Source organism: Petaurus breviceps, unplaced genomic scaffold (genome assembly GCF_028583685.1).
Source record: "Petaurus breviceps papuanus isolate PSGF00001 unplaced genomic scaffold, PetGlider_PUasm1.0 37, whole genome shotgun sequence".
NCBI lineage: Eukaryota > Metazoa > Chordata > Mammalia > Diprotodontia > Petauridae > Petaurus > Petaurus breviceps.
Window position 1 is genome coordinate 31,198,964 of NW_027186296.1, and position 23,129 is coordinate 31,222,092.

General features: G+C 38.3%; 1 protein-coding gene across 1 annotated transcript in view; it reads right to left on the bottom strand.

The window, feature by feature from the left end:
• THSD4 (thrombospondin type 1 domain containing 4) overlaps positions 1-23,129 on the bottom strand; it is a 927,982-nt gene that overhangs the window by 867,862 nt on the left and 36,991 nt on the right. Inside the window, exon 2 of the mRNA XM_069098174.1 lies at positions 425-538. Coding sequence (XP_068954275.1) covers positions 425-453 — 29 coding nt within the window. The 5' untranslated portion in view covers positions 454-538. The remainder of the gene's footprint in view (positions 1-424; positions 539-23,129) is intronic.

Genomic DNA, 23,129 nt, shown 5'->3' on the forward strand with positions numbered 1-23,129 from the left:
GTGGGAAGAACACCTCGGCTGAAACTCCAACTCTAAAACTATTTGTATGATCTTGGGCAAAGCATTTAAACCCCTGAGATTCAGTTTCCCCATTTGTAAAACATGGACAATAATATGTGTACTACCTCCCTTACAGGATTGCTGAAAGAACACATCGGGGATGTCATAAGAGATTAAATAGATATGAGTTACTATGTTGAAATTTAATTTACAAGTAAATCATTCTTTCTGACCCCTTTTATTTTAAAATAAATTTTATTGATTTTTTTTTGTTTTTATATCATCCACATTTCCCATTATATTCCTCTCCATTCTCATCCCAGAGAATTGTCACTTATAACAAGGGCGGGGGGGGAGGGGAGAGAAAGTAAAAAAACTAATACATGAGAAAAAAGCCTTGATCCTTTTTAAAAGACCCACTCACCTCAGAAAAATGATGAAATGGGAAATCATGATATCCAGATATTGGTGTCCAATGAAGATAAAGGACGCCTTGAAGCAGTCACAATTTTTCTACGCCAAAAATTATGTTTAAATCCTAGGGAACAAAAGAGTATTGTTTTCAGTATCATTGATTTAGGAATTTTTCAAAGCACAAAAGAAAACTCTGACACCTCCATGGATAGCCTAAGATATCTGAAACAAGAAAAGTGAAACCATCAGACTGATGACAACCCTAGAGTCAATCCAAAATTCAGAAACCTTCCTATCCTTGGACTTCTCAGCTGGAATGTCTGTCCCAAGGCAAACCTCAGATTCTCGATTATACATGGTATTATGGGAGCATTTAGTTTGTCTGGAGAAAGTAGAGAAAGGAGGGGGGTGGTGTAGCTAGACAGATAGTGACAGAGATAAGTAGTACCATTTAAAGATGATTGGAATCATGGCACAGTGTCCTGAATATCCACCTTTTAAGCCAGGAAGAACTAAGTTTAACTCTTGCCCTTACACATTGGAGCTATGTCATTCTGGTGGGGGGGGGGTATTCAGGAAGGACTAGCACCTCTGGTATAAGTACTTGCTGAGCCCTTTTCAGGGCCGCTCATTTACCTTTGGTGTCCACCTGTCACCAAACTCTCACTTGTGGCTCCAAGAAGCTATAGCATGTATAGTATGTATACTGGTAAAACCATCTTGGCAGGTGGGCTAAACCAGGTTGAGGGTCACCAAAAGGCCACAAACCTGTTGGTGAGTTAGAGGGGTATCCACCTCCAAATATGTAAAGGTTTCACCAGGCAGAATGGAAGGATGAGAACAATTTCTTTCAACTGCCATGAAGCCGACTGAAGTAGGTGACATGGAGGGCTTAGAGTTTGGGAAGGCATCTAAATGACCGAGGTCATCCACTGCATCCTGGGCAATTACTAGTCGACTTGACTTTTGTCCTGCCACTGGACTTCAATGAATCTGGAGGAGAAAGTAAGGCTGACAATTTTGTGTAGGTCTATCCCACTTAAATCCATTTCACGGGCAAGTCAAAGCAGCACCCCATGATGTCATTAGTCCTCTTCAAATGGAAGGATAAACAGCAATGACAAAGATATCATCCTGGGCAAGTCACTTAAATTCTCAGTGTTCCAGGTATCTCTCTCAGAATATAAACTGCAAAGAAGGTAGCAACCTGCATTAGTAGAGGGAGTTTCTTTACCTGGGAGTTCCCTATATCAATGAATCTGTAGGTCTAGTCTCTATTAAACAACCATTATCATGACTTAACAATCATAGCAATAGCAATCATATTTATTCAAGACCTACAATGTGCCTGACATTATGTTAGACACCAGGGATATAAGCATAAGAGATGAAACAATACCTCCCACACATATATATGCATGTATATGTATGTATGTATGTATATATGTGCATACATATATACATATAAGTACACACATACATATATAAAAATATGTACTTATATACATATACACACATATAAGTGCACACATATATACACATACATAGATATGTGTTTATACATGTGTATATTATTGTACATACACATATGTGTTTAATGCATGTGTACTAGGTGTGATAGGCATAATTATAGCATATAAATAAATTTATTTGATAAATATTAAGTGAATAAATAGAAATAAATGCAAAGAAGTTAAATACATGTAATGGGGGTAGAGGTCAGTGAGGACTCAGGCCATGGAACATGCACTACATTTCCTGTTAATACTAAACCAGGTGAAAGGAGACCAGGTAGCTTTGTTTTTCTTATTTGTACCCCTAGCATTTAGCAGAGTACCTAGCACATAGTAGTCACTTAATATTTGGTCATTGAATTGAATTGAGGCTTGGTAAAATCTCATGATGAAAGGGCTCTTCCTGTCTCTGATTCAGAGCCTTTAAAAGCATCCTGACTATTTTTTAAATTTCATTTTTTTAGTAATTTTTTAAATTAAATTTTATATTTATTTTTAGTTTACATTATTCATTTCTACAAGATTTTGAGTTATGAATTTTCTCCCTGTCTTTCCCCTACTACCACCCCAAAACAGTGATCCCATTGTATACCCCCTCCACCAATCTGCTCTCTCCTATATCTTCTCCCATTCCCCCTCCGATTTTCCAGTAGGGCAAGATGGATCCCTATACACCAGTGCCTGTATATCTTATTTCCCAGTTGCATGTAAAAAGAAATAATAATAATATATATATTTAAAACATTTTATTTTAAAATTTTGAATTACATATTCTTTCCCTTCCTCCCTGATAAGCAATTAAATATAGGTTGTACATGTGTAGCTACGCAAAATATTTCCACATTGGATATATTGTGAAAGACTGACTATATTTCCCTCCATCCTATCCCACCCTCCACTTGTTCTATTCTCTACTTTGACCCTATCCCTTTACAAAAGTGTTTGTTTCTAACTTCCCTACCCCTCAACTGCCTATCCCTCCATCATCCCCCTCTCATCCCCTTCACCCCTACTCTCCTGTAAGGTGAAATACCCCATTTAGTGTGTATGTCATTCCCTCCCTAAGCCAAATTCAATGAGAGTAAGGTGGACCCATTCCCGTTTGCCTTCCTGTTCTTCCCTCCAATTTAACAATTTTCTCTTACCTCTTCTATATGATATAATTTACCCCATTCTGTCTCTCCCCATCTCCTCTCATTATATTCCTTTCTCACCTCTCAATTTCACTTTCTAAGTATCATCCCTTCCTATTCAATTGTTCCTGTGCCCTCTGTCTATGTATACCTGTACACAAATATACACACACTCACATATGTATTCATATGCCCATATACCCTACCATATAGACATATATGTGTATGTATACATATATATATTTATTTATATTCCCTCCAACTATTCTCATACTAAGAAAGTTTCATAAGTTACAATTATCATTTTTCCATGTAGGAATGTAAATAGTTCAACTTTGATAAGTTCCTTATGATTTCTTTTCCCTGTTCACCTTCTCATGGTTCTCTTGCTTCTTGTATCTGAATGTCAAATTTTCTATTCAACTCTGGTTTTTTCATCAAGAATTATTGAAAGTCCTCTATTTCATTGAATGACCATATTTTCCCCTGAAATATGATACTCGGTTTTGCTGGGTAGGTGATTCTTGGTTTTAATCCCAGCTCCTTTGACCTCTGGAATATCATATTCCAGGCCCTTCGATCCCTCATTGTAGAAGCTGCCAGATCTTGTGTTATCCTGATTGTGTTTCCATAATATTCAAACTTTCTTCTTGGCTGCTGGTAATATTTTCTCCTTGACTTAGGAACTCTGGAACCTGGCTATAATATTCCTAGGACTTTTCTTTTGGGGATTTTTTTAAGCAATTGGGGTTCAGTAACTTGCTCAAGGTTACACGGCCAGTTATTTCTGGGTGTGGTACTAAGTATCTGAGCTCAGATTCGATTCCCAGGTTATCTCAACACTGGGGCCAGGGCTTTTACTCACTGAGCCACCTGGCCGCCCCTTTGGGATCTTTTTAAAGAGATGATTGGTGGATTCTTTCAACCTCTATTTTGCCTTCTTGTTCTAAAACATCAGGGCAGTTTTCCTTGAGAATTTCTTGAAGGATGATTTCTAGGTTCTTTTTTGGATCATGGCTTTCAGGTAGCCCAATAATTTTTAAATTATCTCTCCTGTACCTATTTTCCAGGTCAGTGGTTTTTCCAATGAGATATTTCACATTGCCTTCTATTTTTTCACTTGTTTGGATCTTGATTTCTCATAAAGTCACTAGCTTCCATTTGTTCCAATCTAATTCTGAAGGAATGATTCTCTTCTGTGAGCTTTTGAGATTCTTTTTCCATCTGGCAAATTTAGCTTTTCAAGGCATTCTTCTCCTCATTGGCTTTTTGAGCCTCTTTTGCCATTTGAGTTAGTCTATTTTTTAAGATGTTATTTTCTTCAGTCAAGTTGTTGACTCTCTTTTCATGATTTTGTTGCATCATTCTCATTTCTCTTCCCAATTTTTCCTCCACTTCTCTTATTTGGTTTTCAAAATCCTTCTTAAGCTCCTCTATGGCCTGTAACCAATTCATATTTTTCTTGGAAGCTTTTGGTGCAGCAGTTCTGACTTTGTTGTCTTCCTCCTGTTCCATGCTTTGATCCTTTTTGTCCCCAAAAAAGGAATCTAAGGTTTACTGCTGTGCTTACTTTGCTTCCCTTGCTTGCTCATATTGCCACCCAATTACTTGACTTTTAACCTTTTTGCCACAGTAGAACTCTGCTTCCAGAGAAGAGAGCTTTGTCCCAAATAGCTGGGGTTTTCTCAGCTGCCAGAGCTATTAGTTGGGTGCCCTCTCTGAAGCCTCCACATGCTCTGGTCATGCACCCCAGGACCTCCACCCAGGACAGCGACCAGATCCCAGAAGGTTAAAGCAAGAGCCATTACCCCTCAGACTGGTCGCTTGGCCCCCTACAAACTACAGGCCAGGAGCTCTGAAGCAGCCACACAGTGGTGGCCCTCAGCCACTTCTTCCTCTGGGGGAAGAGGCCTAACCACACTCCCGGACCCCCTGTTCCCAAAAGCCACTGACCTCTCACTTTGTCTTTGGCATTTATGGGTTAATGAATCTGGAAACCACCACAGCTGCTGGTGATCCACTCTCCCAAAGTCTGCTCCAGGGTCAGGCGGCCCTGAGGCTAAAACCATGTACTCACACAGGGCTGGGCTGTGCTCCCAGCATGCTATAATGGACCCTTCCTGTCAGCCTGCCTTGCTGCCTTCAGCAGGAGGTTTCTCTCTGTCACTTTGTGGATTCTGTAGCTCTAAAGTTTGTTTAGAATCATTTTTTATAGGTATTTGAGGTGGTTATGGGGGGAGCACAGGGAGTTTTCCCGCTTCTATGCTTCCATCTTGGTTCTGCCCCCCTGGCCATTTTCTTTGAGGTTACCTCAGGTGGTATTCAAAGCCTGTTAATCTGGCTGCTGATCCAGAACTAAAATGCTCAAAAGAACTGAAGAATTTCTTCTCTAATGTTTTTGTAGTGAAGAGAAACAACTGCCATGGGCTTCCCCATAGAGCAAGGACCTCTCTGCATCCTTTCCAGTCACTCTGTGGTTGTAAAAGTATCATGCTGCTATTTTTCCTGCTTACATTGTTTATTTTTTTTTAATTTTAGGTGAATGAGCAGCAGAGATAGAACAAACCAGGTTATGGCTTTGTAAACTCTTAAAGCTACTAGAGGTATAGCAACTGTAGTAGAATCTACTGGTAGCCCCAACAACTGCACCCAGTGAGAGGCGAGTCCTGAAGAGAGACCAGCTTGACACAGCTCAGAGATGAAGAAGCCAAGAGTTCCACAAGAACTCTATAAGAAAGCAATTTATCTATTAGCCTTTCCAGAACCAGAAAGGGAGAGGGTAGGGAAGAAGAATGTTAGTATTTATCACTTTATCTTTGAATCCACTCTTCTCAGAGACTAATGAGGTAGAAGCAAGTTGATTCGTGGTTTTGCAGAGTGGGGTTGTTTGTTTGTTTTTAAAATTTATATTCTTGCTATTTCTTCTCAGTTTTGTTGTTGTTCAGTCATTTTCCATCATGTCCAATTCTTTGTGACCTCATTTAGGATTTTCTTGGCAGAGATACTGGAGTGGTTTTACATTTCCTTCTCCAGTTCATTTTATAGATAAGGAAACTGAGGCAACCAGGGTTAAGTGATTTGCCCAGAGTCGTTCAGCTAATAAGTGTCTGGGGTCAGAATTGAACACAGAAACAAGAGTCTTCCTGACTCCAGGCTGAGCACTCAATTCACTGCACCACCTACCTGCCCAGTAAATATCACTTTGTATAAGTTAATTAATGTTAATTGGCTAATTGCTATGTCAGAGATCAACTGGTAAAAATTATATTGGAACAGCAATCACAAGATAGATAAAATTGAAGAGATGGTAACTTGGGGATGGTTTTGGGGGCAGCACACTCAATGGCGGACCATGAACAACAATATTGGAGAAATAACCCAACGCCTCAGGATTACCTCTAGAACCTCGAGGGGAGGAGCAGCTTTAGTCTGGGGATGCAGTCTGCTAGTCTGAGCAGCAGTTGGGAGAGTGAGCCCAGAGTATATGTCCTTTATCCCACATAATTTGAGAGAGAAAACAAAAATAGTTGAGAGGAACAGGAAAGATGTCCTTGAACTGCATATTAAATTAAAAGAGGGATTCTCTTGGATGGAAGTGAAGAGGGGGTGTGTTCAAGCATGGTGGACAGTCAATGGAAATGAACAACAAAGTCCACAGTATTGTGAGTGAAGAACAGAGGGAAGATTAGAATGACTGAATATCTGAGAGCAGAAAGGAATAAGCATATATAATAAGCACATGCATATACACACATATATACATATGTAGCCCCTAATATGTGCCAAGAACTGTGCTAAATGCTTTTTACAAATATTATCATTTGAGAAGACAATTCTGCAAGACAGGTGCTATTATTATCCCCATTTTAAATTTAAAGAAACTGGGGGCAAAAAAAAGGTTAAGTGACTTGCCCAGGGTCATACAACTAGCGTCTGTGGTCAGATGTGAACTCATGTTTTTGTGATTTCAGGCTCAGTCTTCTATCTACTGTGCCACCAGTTGCCTCAAGAAAGGATAATACTGTACAGTTAGACTAGAAATATAGGCTGAGGCAAGTCTTGGAGGGCTTTAAAAAGCCAAGCAGATTTGATTCTAGAGTCAATATAAAGTCAACAGTTTGTTAAGTAAGCAAGTAACCTGGTCAGTTCTGTACTTAAGGCAAATCACTTTTGTAGCCGTAGCCAGAATAGGCTGAAATGGAAAGAGATTTAAGGCAGAGAGATCCAGTAGAAGGCTGTTGCATTAATCTAGGTGACAGGTACACAGGGCCTGAACCCAAGTGGTAGCTTAATGAGTAGGACAAGGGATTGAATGTGAAAGATGTGAAGGTAGAAATGGTAAAATCTGGCAAATGATTGGCTACAGTGTCTAAGGAGGAGTGGGAAGTTAAGGATGATACCAAGGTTATAAGCCTACAGACTAGAAGGAGGGTGATGCCTTCAACAGAAATAAGAAATTATGAAGAAGGTTTGAGTTTCAGTTTGGGGGGAAAGAAAATAAATTGTATTTGGGGAGTCACTGGCATAGATATGATGATTCAAAGTCATGGCATATGAGGAAGAGAGGCAGGGGAAGGAGGGAGGGAGAGAGAGAGAGAGAGAGAGAGAGAGAGAGAGAGAGAGAATAGAAAGGAGAAGGAAGAGAGGGGAAGAGACAGAGATAGCCAGATGGAGAGGGGAAGAGGGAGGGGGAGAGACAACATGATAGTGATTTCCAACAAGCAAAGCAGACTGTGGAGTGGTTAGACAAGTAGTAGGGGAAATAAAAAAGCCAGAGAAGAGAGACTCTCCAGGAAGAGAGGGTAGGCAACACTGTGACACACAGCAGATAGGTTGAGAAAGATGAGCACTGAAAAAAAGACCATCAGATTTAGCAGTTAAGATATCACAGATAACTTTGGAGGAGCAATTTCAGGTGAGTACTGAGGTATTCCAAGGGATGAGGAGGAGAGAATGAAAGAAGAGGAAGTAGAGGCACAGAAAACTGACAATTGTTTACTAGTAGTTTGGCTAAGCAAAGTAGGAGAGACAAATGAGAATAACTTGATGAGATGGAAATTAAAGACTTATGTTTATTTGCTTTGTGTATTTTTGCTTTGTTTTGTTTTTCTTGGGTACTTGGGCAATTTTTTTTAAAACAGTAGGAAAGAAAACACTTTATAAGGAGTGACTTTGCAATCTACTAGAGGATCAAGAACACATGCAGAAAGATTAACTCTTGGGGGGAGCAGGGGAAGGCAAGGCCATCTCAGTGACTAGGAAAAGGAGAAGAGATGGTAAGAGGATTTCAAGGGGTTTGGAGATGAAGAGATGAAAGGGATTTCACACTGAACAGCTTCAATTTTGGTACTAAGGTGGGAGGCAAAGTCCTCATCATTAAACACGACATAGCAATAACTACAATAACATTAATGCAAAGAACACTAAAATAAAGCCAAATTTGGAGTAATAACCAATCTAAATAATGGAAAAAAAAACTGCCTCCTTTCAATAGTAACATCATAGGAGCATAAATGTAGAGCTGGAAAAAATCTCAGAAGCCCTTTATTCTCACCCCTTTATTTTGCAAAAGTGGAAACTGAGGTGGGGGAAAGGGTTAAGTGATTTGGGATTTGAATTTCTTGATTGAAGAGCTAAAACTTTTACCACTTTGCCTCATGGAAATCCAATTCTCCAGCAAGTCAAGACATCACTTCCATCCCTCTCCTGATGTCTTTGATCTCTTCCAAAATAAAGGACAGACAACAATAACCAGGAAAACTACAAGGGAAGACTGTTTCCTCTATCATCAGGTAAGGCCACTACTTTGGCAGCTAGGTGGAGCAGAAGCTAGATTACCCAGCCTGGAGTCAGAAAGACTGATCTTCCTGAGTTTAAATCTAACCTTGGATACTTACTAGCTGTATGACCCTGGGCAAGTCACTTAACTCTTCCTCATTTCCCTCATTTGTAAAATGAGCTGGATAAATGTTGTGCCTGGTTTTTCCCACCCCCCTACCTCAAGGAGGTGAGCCAACTTCACTGGGGCTGTTGCTGGCTGCTCCTACTGCTATTGCTGTACCTGGGACATGTGGTAGTAACTGCTCAGCACACCATGTGGCCTGATCAGCCAACATAGCATTTTAATAAAAGGTCCATTCTAAAATTATTACTTGGGTCTTGCTCGCATTAATCAAGGTACAGCATAAGGAAATGGCAAAGCACTTGAGTATCCTTGCCAAGAAAACTCCAAATGGGGTCATGAAGAGTCAGAAGCAACTGAAATGACTGAATAACAAGATCACTACTCATTGTTTTTGTTTGTTGGGGTTTGTTTGTTTTCATTTTGGGGGGAGGATTTGATTTTTTTTTTGTCTTGGGAATAAAGAAACTCCTTTTTACTAAAGCAGGCTGGCATTTGTTTTCTTGCTTAAAAAGTTGCCTGGGGCACTAGAAAGTTGAGTGACTTGCAATATCACACCCCCAATAATTGTCAGAGATAAGACTTGAACCCTGGTCTTTCTGACAGAGTCCATCTCCCTTTCCATGAGGCCACACTGCCTCTTACCAGCTGAGGCTTTTCTTTTGTTGCTAGAGAGGGTTTGATTGGGGGCACATCTGGGGGAGTGGGTGGATGTAGGCAAGGATTGGAATATATCCAGAAATGTATGAACAAAGAGCACCAATGAATCTTTTTTTTTTTCAAGATGGTGCTCAAAGTAGCTAAGACAGGCAATTGTGATAATTCTCAGTTTCTGGAGAAGTTAACAATCCGAGCCCTTTCACTTACATATGCAAGTGGGGATAATGTGACTATCTGGAGAAACATTTAGGCTCACAGCCCCTATAAACAACTGGGAAATAGTTATGGGCTGTCCAGAGACCTTTTCACTCACCCTCTAACTCTATAGTCATGAACAGTATCAACTATACCAGCTGAGCCAACTAAATTCAAAGGCCCTTGGGACCCAGCAGAACTCCATAGCTGGCTTATGAGAACTGCCACTCTTCAATTGTAAGATATTTAATAACACAGGAAAGCATCTTGTGGGAAGCTTGGTAGGAACTAACTATATCAGATGAAAAGAAATAAGAATGAAAGAAATGCAAAACAGACAATGGCCTAATCTTCTGCATCTAGATTCTTAGAAACTCCCTTCTGGGAAAATAAAAACAAATCAACCAAGGTAAAAAAAAAAAAAAAAAAAAGCTGGGCCAGGAGTCCTTAACAACAAATGCAGAATTTCAAAGAGAGATTCAATTCAATAAATTTATTAAGCATCTTTTATGTGCAAGGAGGCACTGAGATTGGGACTGGCAATGAAAAGACAAAATAGTATTATTATGATTATTATCTTTTCTAAGTTAGCATTTTCAGTGAGTTTTAAGCTTTGTAAAATGTCTCACATATTTCCTCATACGGTCCTCACAACGACCCTTGTAAACATATGGAAATAAAAGAACTTAGTTTTCTGGTATTCAATAAACCCCCAAAAAACAACTTCCTAAGGTAAGGGCTCACTAGTTGACAAAAACTGCTGTGGGAGAGCAGTCCAGTAGAAATTAGGTTTAGTTCAAAACCTCACAACACACAATAAGATAAGCTCCAAAGGGAGATATGATTTCAATATAAAAGTACACATCATAAAGAAATTAAGGAATAAAGAAGAAATTACTTTTTAGATCTAGGGAAAGGGAAGAACACATGATCAAATGAAAGACAGAATCACAGAAGATAAGTGGGTAGTTTTAATTACATAAAATTAATGTTTTGTTTTGTTTTTATGAATGACCACCTCTGAGATGTAGGTACTATTGCTATTGCCCTTTTACACATGAGTTCATAGAGATTAAGCTAGCATTAGTGACCTTGCCCAGGAGCACCTAGTTTAGTGTCTAAAGTGGAATTTAAACTCCCATCTTCCTCACTCCAGGTCCAGCATGACATAAAATACACCAAAAAGAAATCCTTCCCTCTTGGTTTCTATATGGTATCCCCCAATTTGAAACTAGAGACATTCTCAAAGGGGCAGATTTTTTTAAGGAGACACACATAAGCTTCAAAAAGGAAAATGTTTTAGAAAGAAATTAAGGAGTAGGAGACTCAAACCCTATTTGGAATTATAAAGTTTTAGGGAAAAAAAAGTATGGCCTTTTCTGATGCCCCAGGATGCCAGCAAGTGCTAAAAATACTCTACTGAAGCCTCTGAATGTCCTGAGTCTCTTCCAGAAGGTTCACTGATATCCATTTATGAGGAAAAAATTCAAAAACTGTAAATTGAAATTTATTTTATAAGACTGAAATAAGAGTATTATTCTTTTGCCCTTGACTGGATACTAAATATGCAATAAGACAAGCTCAATTTTCTGCTCAGATGACTGTCACTTACAAATCAATCAATTAACCAAAAAGGCTCTTCTTAAGCACTTACTATAAGCCAGGCATTGTGCTAAGTACTCTATTGTTGTTTTGTTGTTTCAGTCAAGTCTGACTGTTCCTGGTCCCATTTGGGGTTTTCTTAGCAAAGATACTGGAGTGGTTTGCCATTTCCTTCTCCAGCTCATTTTACAGATGAAGAACTGAAGTAAACAGGTGGCTTGCCCAGGGTCATACAGCTAACAAGTATCTGTGGCCAGATTTAAAATTAGGAAGATGAGTCTCCCTGATTCCAAGTCCAGTACTCTGTCTACTGTAGCTAGGTGCCATGTTAAATCCTGGGGTACAAAGAAAGATAAAAATAGCCCCTGATCTCAGGGAGTTTTTATGCAGGAGGCAATATATAAAGGCATGTATAAGTAGTTGTTTACTATTTAAAGAGGACCAATAATATCATGAGGTAATGTTCTGACTTGTCCATGAATTGGCTTTAAGTGAGGCTGAGTTATGCAAAGTTGTCAGCCTCACTCTCTCTTCCAGAATCAGCAAAGTCCAGTTGCAAGACAAGAGTTAAGATGACTGACAATGGCCTTGGATGCAGTGGATAACCTTGGCATCTTCAGTGGTTGACCAAGCTCTAATCTTTCCACAGCACTTGCTGTGGCTTTCGTGGCCATTGGAACAAATTGTTCTCATCCTCCCATTCTGCCGGGGAGAATCTTCATATGCTTGGGTAGACATCCCCTTAAATCACCTACAAGTTTAAGGCCTGTTGGTTACTCTCAACCTGGTTTGGCCTGTCTACAGAGATGGTTTCACCAGGATGTGGCTGCTACGTAAGCTATGGCTTCTTGGAGCCACGGGTATTTAAGGGACATATAGAGTAAATGGAAAGTAACTTTAGAAGAGAATGCTGTAGTGTCTGGAAAGACCAGGAAAGGCTTCTTGCAGAAAAAAGCATTCAAGGAGCATCTTGAAAGAAGCCAGAGATTTTAAGCAGCAAGAGTGAGGAGGAGGAGCATTCCAGACACGAGGAGAAAGTCAGTGCTGAGGCCCAGAGAAAGGAGATGAAGCATAATATAATAGGAACAGCATAATAAGCTATTACTGTGACCCAGAATTTTGAGGAAAAAAAAGACTTTATATGAAATATGGGACTTTAATTGAGCCTTAAAGAAAACATAATATGTAGATAAGTAGGAGAGAAATTTCAAGTTGGAGTAATAGGATGAGGAAATGTTGAGAAGCAGGAATGAACATTATGAAATGTTTGGAGGAGAGCAAAGTATAAGACTGGAGAGATAGGAAGGAGAGATACTGTGAAGAACTTTAAATGGCCAACAGAAGCATCTTATATGATTCTAAATGTAATAAGGAATCACTAAAATTCACTGAATAGAGGATGACAAGGTCAGATTTGTGTTTAGGAAAATTACTTTGGTAGCTATGTAAGGGATGGAATGGGGGTAGGGAGAGAGTTAGGACAGGGTGGACATTTAGAAGGCCAATAATCCAGGTGAGAGAGGTAATGAGGACCTGAACAGGGTAATGGTTGTATGAGTGGAAATGTTATATTATAGGTAGGTAGGTAGATAGATAGATAGATAGATAGATAGATAGATAGATAGATAGATAGATAGATAGATAGATAGATACATACATAGATAGATAGATACATAGATACATAGATACATAGATACATAGATAGCTCGTAGGTAGGTAGATAGATAGGTAGGTAGATAGGTAGGTAGGTAGATAGATAGATAGATAGACAGACAGACAGACAGACAGACAGACAGATAGATAGATAGATAGATAGATAGATAGATAGATAGATAGATCACAGAGACAGCTTTTTTTGTTATTTAGTTATTTTTTAAATTATGTCCAACTCTTCATGGCCCCTTTTGGAGTTTTCTTGACAAAGATACTGGAATGGTTTTCCATTTCCTTCTCCAGATCATTTTATGGATGAGAAAACTGAGGCAGAGTTAAGTGACTTGCCCAGGGTCACCCAACTAGTAAGTGTCTGAGGCTGGATTTGAATTTAGGAAGATTAGTCTTACTGACTCCAGACCCACCATTCTCTGTACTGTACAACCTAGCTGCCCCAGATATAAATATAGACATTATATTTCTGTTATATATAGATATAGGAGATATATATCTGTTTATATGTGTGTACATATGTGTATGTGTGTATATGTTTGCATCTGCTGCCTGAATTTTTTTCAACTGTACAAAACAGGAAGCCCCTTCCAGATTAAACTTTAATCCTATCACCTTTAATCCTATCACCATTCTACTAACTAAAGCCTTAATTGACATCACTTCCCTTAGACTCTTTTCCTTCGGATTGGAGAGCTGACTCCTCCCAATATTCTTCTTTATAGAGGGCAGATACTGAACTTTGTGGCTTACTCCATTTTGCATCTGCTACCCTCCTTGGTTTTTTCAGCTCCATGCCTCTATGCCAGGTATGCCCTAGCGTGCTCCCTCCCCTTCCTGCTCCTTTTAGTGTTGTCTCCTCCCGTTATATTGTAAGCTTCTTGAGAGCAGAGACTTTCTTTTTACTAATTGTATCCCCAGTGCTTAGCATAGTGCTTGGCACATAGTAGGGCTTAATAAACATTTATTGGATTAGAATATATGAGAGATTTTATAAGGATAAAAATGACAAGATTTGACATTTAACACTTATTAGATACCAGGCTCAGACTATGATCAACCAATTAATAACTTATTGAGCACTGTGCCTAATGACATAGGAGAGATGTGTAAGACATCATCCTTGCCCATAGGATAAAATCTAGTTAGATCAAGTGGGTGCATAAGCATTAAATAACCAGTGAGGAAAAAATAGGATTATCACAAACACTAGATAGACAGACAGACAGATAGATAGACAGACAGACAGCTACATACATACTAGGAAAACAAAGCACATATTAGAAAAACATAACTTCAGGAGAAGTAAAGAAGAGAATATTGTTGAAGAAATGAATGACCAGGGGGAAAAATGGTCCTGGATCTGTCATATGACAATAGTGATTAAAATACTGCCTAAAATGTCCATTGGCTTCCAACCAACATCAAGAGAACTCTACTAAAGCCCTGAACACACTAGGTAGATTCCTTATGGCAGATTTATGGAAGGTCATGCACAAGGGATTGACAGGGATGAAGGGATTCAATTTATGCCATGAGAAGAAACGCCCACATAACTGAGATCACAGATCCACTGGAGTGCAGGGGTAAAACAAAACACTCTTTTTATCACAGACAACAGATACCAAAGGAATGAAAAAAGATAATTATCACTATGGCCTAGCATTATGAGAAAAGGCTTAATATAGGAAGTGGGACTTAACTTGGTACTTAAAGAATATGTAGGATTTGGCTAAATTGGAGGGAAGTAATGAGATATTTCAGGTTGTGGTAATAAAATAAGCAAAGGTTCAGAGGCAAAAATGAGTGTTATAAGGAGATGATAGTAAGATAGCCTAGCTAATGTAGCAGGTTTGTATTAGAGAGCAATGGAAAATCAAGCCAGGTGGATAGGGTGGAGCCAGACCATGCATAACCTTGCACGTCATAATTCCTTGAAAGACATTCAAGGAATTTGGGGATTTAGAGTTGGACTAAACCTTAAGAGTCATCTCATCCAACTCATTAAAAGAGTAATGAGCAGGGGAGTAACATGATAAAAAGCAATATTAAAGGAAGATTAACATGGCATTGGTGTACAATATGACTTGACTATACAAATGATCACTGAAACTGAGATAGTTTCAAAAGCTGCATTTTCCTGTTGACAATCAGTTTGGTAGGAATAAAGTTAACCCTTTTCTTTCTGTTAATACATGAGTTCTCTTCAGGATGGGTACCTCACCTTTTCTCTGTTCTGTCAAGACCCTGCATAAAGTCTAAAACCAGTAACTGGGTTGGCTCTGAAGCCACAATCTAGGTCTCACCTGGACTTTCAGTCATCACTCCTTGTTGGACACTCTAGAAGGGATACTGAAAAATGCCCAAATGTAGCAGAGAAATAGGATTAAAGAATGATTCTGCCAAGTAGGTATACTATAATGATGATCTTGTAAACAGCTACAAGAGAGAAAATATGCTCTCATTAATAAGGATGCCAGTGGGCTCCATCCATAGTACACACTCACATATGTTAGATCCAAGATTTGCCTGTAAACTTCTAAAGAATTTATCCTACTAGAACTTAACAGGCTTGGTCTTAAACCCTTATGCACAAAAGCTCAATTGAAAAAAGTAGCCTGAACATTCCCCTCCAAACACCTTTAAAATAACTCATCAAATTGAATTCTGTAGGTCAGGGTGAGACTTATTTTCCAATCCAAGATAATTTAGGAGGTTGCCAGAAGAGGTCTGTGACACTAGGATGGGGGCCAGCCCACAGCTCAGGCAATAGCAATGATGGGCCTTCAAGGTAGCAGTAACAGAAGCAGCTTTTGGAGCTTTCAGTCAGATAGGTAAGGGGGTTGGACAACTGGTAAGATGAGATAGATAGATAGATATAGACATATACATACATACTAGGAAAACAAAGCACATATTAGAAAAACAACTTCAGGAGAAGTAAAGAAGAGAATATTGTTGAAGAAATGAATGACCAGGGGTAAAATAGTCCTGGGTCTGTCGTATGACAAGAGTGATTCACATACTACCTAAAAAGAAAGTCTCTGCTCTCAAGAAGCTTACAATATAATGGGAGGAGACAACAGCAAAAGGAGCAGGAAGGGGAGGGAGCATGCTAGGGCATAGCTGACATAGAGGCATGGAGCTGAAAAAAACAGGGAGGGTAGCAGATGCAAAATGGAATAAGAGATGAGGGACCCTGAACCGACACTGGGTGCAGAACCTAATGCTGTCTGGCAACTTCATGACTCATATACAGTTCTGGGAGCAGAGAGGAGCACTTGTGGTTGGTCAAAAGGGAGCAGGAGCCCTGCTTACAGTTCCAGGACAGCAAAGATCACAAAGTGCTTGCAGATGCAAAGGAGCAGGAACCTTTCCTAGGCAAAGACCAGCATGCAGATGAGATTAGTAATCCCATCTCTCCCTGGATTACCACCTTGGAAGCACCAAAAACTTACAGATACTCAGAACTAGCTCTGAAAACAGCAGTAGAAAAAAGCCTGAAGCTTGGGACAGTGCCTCCCCACCTCCAGGTAGTAAAGCCCAACTTTACTATAGTAAAAAGTTCAAAGTTGAGAATGAGGCTAGAAAAAAAATGAGCAAACATCATTCCCCAATCGATAAATGGTCAAAGGATATGAATAAGCAGTTTTTAGAGGAAGAAATCAAAGTTATCTATACTCATATGAAAAAATACCTTAAATCACTATTGATTAGAGAAAAGAAAATTAAAACAACTCTGAAGTACCATATCACCTATCAGATTGATTAATATGATAAGAAAAGGAAAATGATAAATGTTGGAGATGTGGAAAAATTGGAACACTAATGCATTGTTGGTGGAGTTGTAAACTGATCTAACTATTCTAGAGAGCAATTTGGAACTGGGCCCAAAGGGCTATAAAACTGTGCATACCCTTTGATCCAGCAATAGCACTACTAGGTCTATATAACAAAGAGATCATAAAAAAGGGGAAAAGACATAAAAACACAAGACTCAAGAGAAGTATAAAAAGGTAGACACGAAAGAGAAATCATAAGGGATTTGATAAGGTTAAAATGTTTATATTCCTATATGGGAAAATGACACATAGAAGTCCTAATAACTTTGTCATCATTAGTGCAGTTAGAAGGAACCTACATAGATAGAGGACATGGGTGTGTGACAATTATGTTAAGATGATCTCCAAAAAAAATGAAGAGGTGAGGAAGAAGGATGCACTGGAAGAAGGGAAAGAATGGGGAATATTATCTCACATGAAAGAGGAAGAGCCTTTACAGTGTAGGGTAAAATGGGTAGGGGGATGAAGACTAATGCTTGTACCCCACTTTCATTAGAATTGGTTCAAAGATGGATGAAAATATATACATGCTCAGTTGGGTATAGAAATCTACCTTACCAAAAAGGGAAGTAAGAAAGGAAAAGGATAAGAAAAAGGAAGAAGGAGTAATAAAAGGGAGGGTGAATTAAGGGAGACAGTGGTCAGAAACAAAACAGACTCTTGAGGATGTACAAGGTAAATAAGTAAAAGAAAATAGAATGGAAGGAATTAAAGAGATAGTAATCACAACTGTGGATGTGAATGGGATGAAATCACCTATAAAATAGAAGCAGACAGCAGAATGGATTAGAAACCAGAATCTAACAATATGTCATTTACAAGAAACATATTTGAAACAGAAAAACAAATACAAAGTTAAAATAGGAGCTAGAGCAGAATCTGTTATGCTTTAGTTGAGGTTAAAAAAAAAGAATGATCAGAGATGTAAATTAAGTGTCATTTTAAAACTTTGTTCATATTTATAACAAGTTTACTATCTACAGCCATTTTCTTTATTAAATTAATCAAAATTCTGCTGAAAAACCATACATTGATTGTGGTAACTGGCTCTCAGCAACCACGCTCAGAAGCATTCTCAAAGACATCAATATTTCAGGAAAGAAAGATAATGCATGTTTAATTTGTTATTTAGGCTACCTTTGAGTGTGCTATCAAGTGCTATGATATAATAAATATTAATAAAGTACTTTCAAATGGAACTTTAATGTTTTAAAAATTTATAGTACATAAGTAATGTACTATCTTAAACTTCAACTCAGTATTTGGTATTGACTGGTGCATAGTCAATACATTCATTACAAAGTAATTTCTGATCAGAGTGCAATTCATCCCACACACAAACCCCAGTTATTAGTAAAACAGATATGTTTTGTTTTATTCTGCCATGTGCAAGCTTTTTTTTTTAATGTACTATTGCTTTATTTGACTGCAACTCTGGAGATCAAGCAATTTCTGTCCTTTGAGACTTTGCTTTCTTACATTTGGTCAGTTTGTGTGACAATCCCTGTCAAAGGAGTGGAAGTTTGATTTCAAATTAAATGACTTTTCCATTTGGAAAAGAAAAAGAGGGATGACAGAGGTAGTGATCATTATCTCAGACAAATCAGAATCAAAAATAGATCTAATTAAAAAGAAAATCAGGGAAACTACATTTTGTTAAAAGGAGCCATAGACAGTGAAGTAATATCAAAAAAATTTACAGCAAGTTTTGCTGATAAAGGTCTCTTTTCTCAAATACATAAGAAATTGAGTTGAATTTATATAAAAAATAAGAGCTATTTCCCAGTTGATAGTCAAGATATAAGCAAGTAATTTTCAGAAGTAATCAAAGCTATCTATAATCATATGAAAAAATTCTTTAAATTATTAATAATTAGAGAAATGCAAATTAAAACAACTCTCAAGGGGGGGCAGCTAGATGGCGCAGTGAATAGATCACCGGCCCTGGAATCAGGAGGACCTGCGTTCAAATCCGGCCTCGGATACTTAACACACACACAAAAAACTAGCCGTGTGACCTTGGGCAAGTCATTTAACCCCAATTGCCCTCAAAAAAGCAACAAAACAAAAAAACAACTCTGAAGTTCCATCTCAAATTGATCTCATTGGCTTATCTGACAGAAAAGGAGAATGACAAACACTAAAGGGAATGTGGAAGAAGAGGGACACTAGCGCACTATTATGGAGTTAGAAACTGATCCAACCATTCTGGAGAACAATTTGGAACCGTGTCCAATGGGCTATGAAATGGTGGTTAACCTTTGACCCAGAAATACCACTACTAGGTCTGTACCCCAAAGAGATGAAAGAAAATGGAAAAGGACCTACATGTATAAGATATTTATAGCAGCTCATTTTTTAGTGTCAAAGAATTAGAAATTGAGGTGATGCTCTTCAATTGTGGCATGTGATTGTGATGGAATACTACTGTGCTATAGGAAATGATGAGTGTGGTTTCAGAAAAAATACAACAAGATCTATATGAACTGATACAAAATGAAGAGAATAGAACCAAGAGATCATTTCACACAGTAATAGCAATGTTGCAGTGATGATCAACTGTGAAAGACTGGGCTATCCAATACAGTGATCCAGGACAATTCCAAAGGATTCATGATGAAAAATGCTATCCACCTCCAGAAAGAGAACTAATGAACTCTGAGAGCAAATTGAAGTATGATATTTTTATTTTCTTTATTTTTCTTGCTTTTGTGATGGCTAATATAGAAATAGGTTTGCAGGATTTCACATACATAATTTATATGTTACTTGCTTTTTCAAAGGGGAGGGGAGGAACTGGAGAGAGGGAGAGGACTTGGAACTCAAAATATTTTTAAAAGAATGTTAAAAAATAAACAAATAACTTTTTTTAAAAAGTAGCCCTTCTGATTTTGGCTTCCTTATGTAATTACCAAGGAAATGATTGCTTCCAATATTGGTCAAGTTAATATACCAGTCTCCAGAGCAGAATAAATGTCCCAATTAGACCAAGAATGGAGCCTCCACATTGCAGAAGGAGATGTGTTAGTTCTAAGATCTTTTGCAAGGGCAGCACCTCAGGAAATTTCTCAACCTGCAGCCACCTGACTTCCTTTCCATTCCTTTCAGATTCATCAAAGAACATTTCATGCAAACAAAGCAACCATGTTCATGTGCTTGTCATCTATCATTGGCTTCTCTTTCTCACTGAAAAGTTTTTATCTTGGCAGCTAGATGGCACATGGAGTCAAAAACACCTGAATTCAAAGCCATTAGCTTTTTGACCTTGGGAAAATTACTAAACCTCCATTGCCTCAGTTTCCTCAACTATAAAATGGGAATAATAATAGCACCAACTTTCCAGGATTGTTGTAAGGATCAAATGAGATATTTGTAAAGCTCTTTGCATGCTGCCTGTCACATAGTATACATTATATAAATGCTATCTGATGATGATGATGATGATGGCACTTAGCACATTCTATGTTTTATCAGATTTACTTATGTTTATAATTAACAAAGAGAGGGAACATAGCATAACAGATAGTCAGTTAGCCTCATAGTCAGGAAGACCTGGGTTCCAATCCTATCCCTGACACACAGGATTGTAGATCTAAAGCAGAAGGATTCCTAATTTTTGTGTCATATACCACTTTGGCAGTGTGGTGAAATGTATAGACTCTTTTTCAGAATGTTTGTAAATGCATAAAATATATAGAATTGGAAAGGAAGTCAATTATACTATAATAAAGATGTATTTTTCCCCCATCCAAGTTCCTAGGTTCCTTGAACTCCATCCATGGATAAGGGTTCTGTAGGGATCTGTAGATCCCAGGTTAAGAACCTCCTGATCTAGAATTAGAAGGGATCTCTTAGGCTGTCTAATCCAACCCACTAATTTTACAGATGAGGAAACTGAACCTCAATCTGGCTATATGATTCAACAAATCATTAAACCTTTCAAGGTTCCAGACAACTCTCTGTGACTATGAGTTGGCAATTAGATATCAATATCTATTCAAAGAGGGAGTTTCCTCACTGGGAGTCTTCACAACAATGAAATCATAGTTCATGTTTCAATACCTTCTTCCCATGTACTAGACTGAAAATCCTAGAGAATCCCACCTGATCTATGAAAGAAAGGATCCAACTAAAATCTCATAGGTTTCCACTAAAGACTCATACCAAGCCCCTCTGCACAGAAACTTTTCTGAAAAAAACTGGCCCAAATAATTTTTGGTAATTTACTTGTGGTGGCATTGAACATATAAATTAGTTTATGTAAAACTTTCATTTCTACTATATTGACTCTGCCTATCCATGAACAATTAATATTTCTCCAATTATTTAAGTCTGATTTTATTTCTATAAAAAGCTTTGATTTTTATAATTTTGTTCATATAGTTTCTGGGTAGTCCCACATATTTTATACTATCTAGAGCTGTTTTAAATGGGGGTATCTCTTTGTTGTTGTTGTTGTTTTAGGGGTTTTGGGGGGGTTTGAAGGGCAACTGGGGTTAAGTGACTTGCCCAAGGTCACACGGCTAGTTTTGTGAGGTCAGATTTGAACTCAGGTCCTCCTGACTCCAGGGCCGGTGCTCTATTCACTGCACCACCTAGCTGCCCCTGGGGTATCTCTTTACTATCTCTTCTTGCAAAGTTTTGTTTTGATGTATAAGAATGTTGATAATTTATGTAGATTTACTTTATATCCTGCTACTTTGACAAAATTATTGTTTCAACTAAGTTTTTTAGTTGAGTCTTTGGGATTTTCCAAGTACATTATATCATCGCAAAAAGAGATAGTTTTATTACCTCATTCCCTATTCTAATTCCTTCTATTTCTTTTTCTCTTATTGCGATTGCTAGGATTTCCTATACAATAATAATAATATTGGTGACAGTGGGCATCCTTGTTTCATGCCTGATCTTACTGGGAAAGCTTCTAAGTTATCCCCATTACAAATAATGATATTCATGGTATCTTTTGAGAGCCTTTTTTCTCCCTGGTATCTACTTGCAGGAACAGCATTGTGGTACTCCTACCTGGCAAAAGTGCATCACTATACCTTATACTATAAACTAAAATTCTGACATGAACTTAACTGCCGTTCATTCACTAACATGGATGGCAAAAGATGAAGCAGTAAAGAAATTGAGTGAAGAACTTGACAAATTCTTTTAAATAAAACAAGTCTATGTCTTGATATTTTGTGATTTCAATTTGAAAAGGGGAATAGGGGAAATGGGAAACTACATCGGAAAATATGGTTCATAATCAAGATAATAAAGAGAAGAAAACCCTGTGGATTACTAAATTTCATATCTGGCTATCACAAATGCTTTTTACAACTATAAATTGGAATGAAATGATACAGTGGTTGAACAGGAGAGAGAATCACCTCAGTTGGCACATGCCAGAACAAGAGAAAGTTGGCGAGACCTCACTACACATTGAGCCTTCTGTGACAAAGACTATATATGGACCTAGGACACTCACCAGGGTTTTGGTAACTCCCTCATGCAGCCCTATGGCAACAGAAAGAATGGTGATGACAAACCAGAATATAAGATTTTATCTTTTACAACATATCTGAATTATGGCTTTCTGTGCTTCTCCTAGGGAGGAGGAAGATTGCCTGATTGGAGGAGAGAAAGGAAACAGAATGGCCTGGGGTACAACAGGGAATGAGTAATACCAGCATTACCATGGAGAAGTCTTCCCCTCCTCCAGCACATTAAAGAGTTGGTGGGGGCAGTGCAGAATTTAATAATTCCAGGAACTTCAAGAGCTTCCTGTTAGGTTCTTAAAGCAACAAGACTGCCCAAAAATAGGTCACAATGACTATGCTCCAAATTTTGGCAGCTCCACAACAACCAGTTATCATAAAACTACCTGATAAGGTCACCTGGGGCAGGGGACACAGGATGACCCAGGGCAGTGGTATGAGGGACAGTAGCATAACTCCAGTTGTGTAGCAAGAATAAAGGCTAACAGATAGAGAGCCCAGATGCTCTACTGGTACTTAGAAAATATTTAAAAGAACCAGAGAAAGACCTCTAATACACTGGATAATTCCTCTGTGGAGGATTTACAGTAAGCTATGGTAAGAAACATGAAAAATTTTGTATGAACTGTTTCAGAATAAAAGAGAATCAAGACAATGTAGACAAGACAAGCATGGAATAGTACAAGGTCACTAAAAGGAAGCCAAACTTGCAA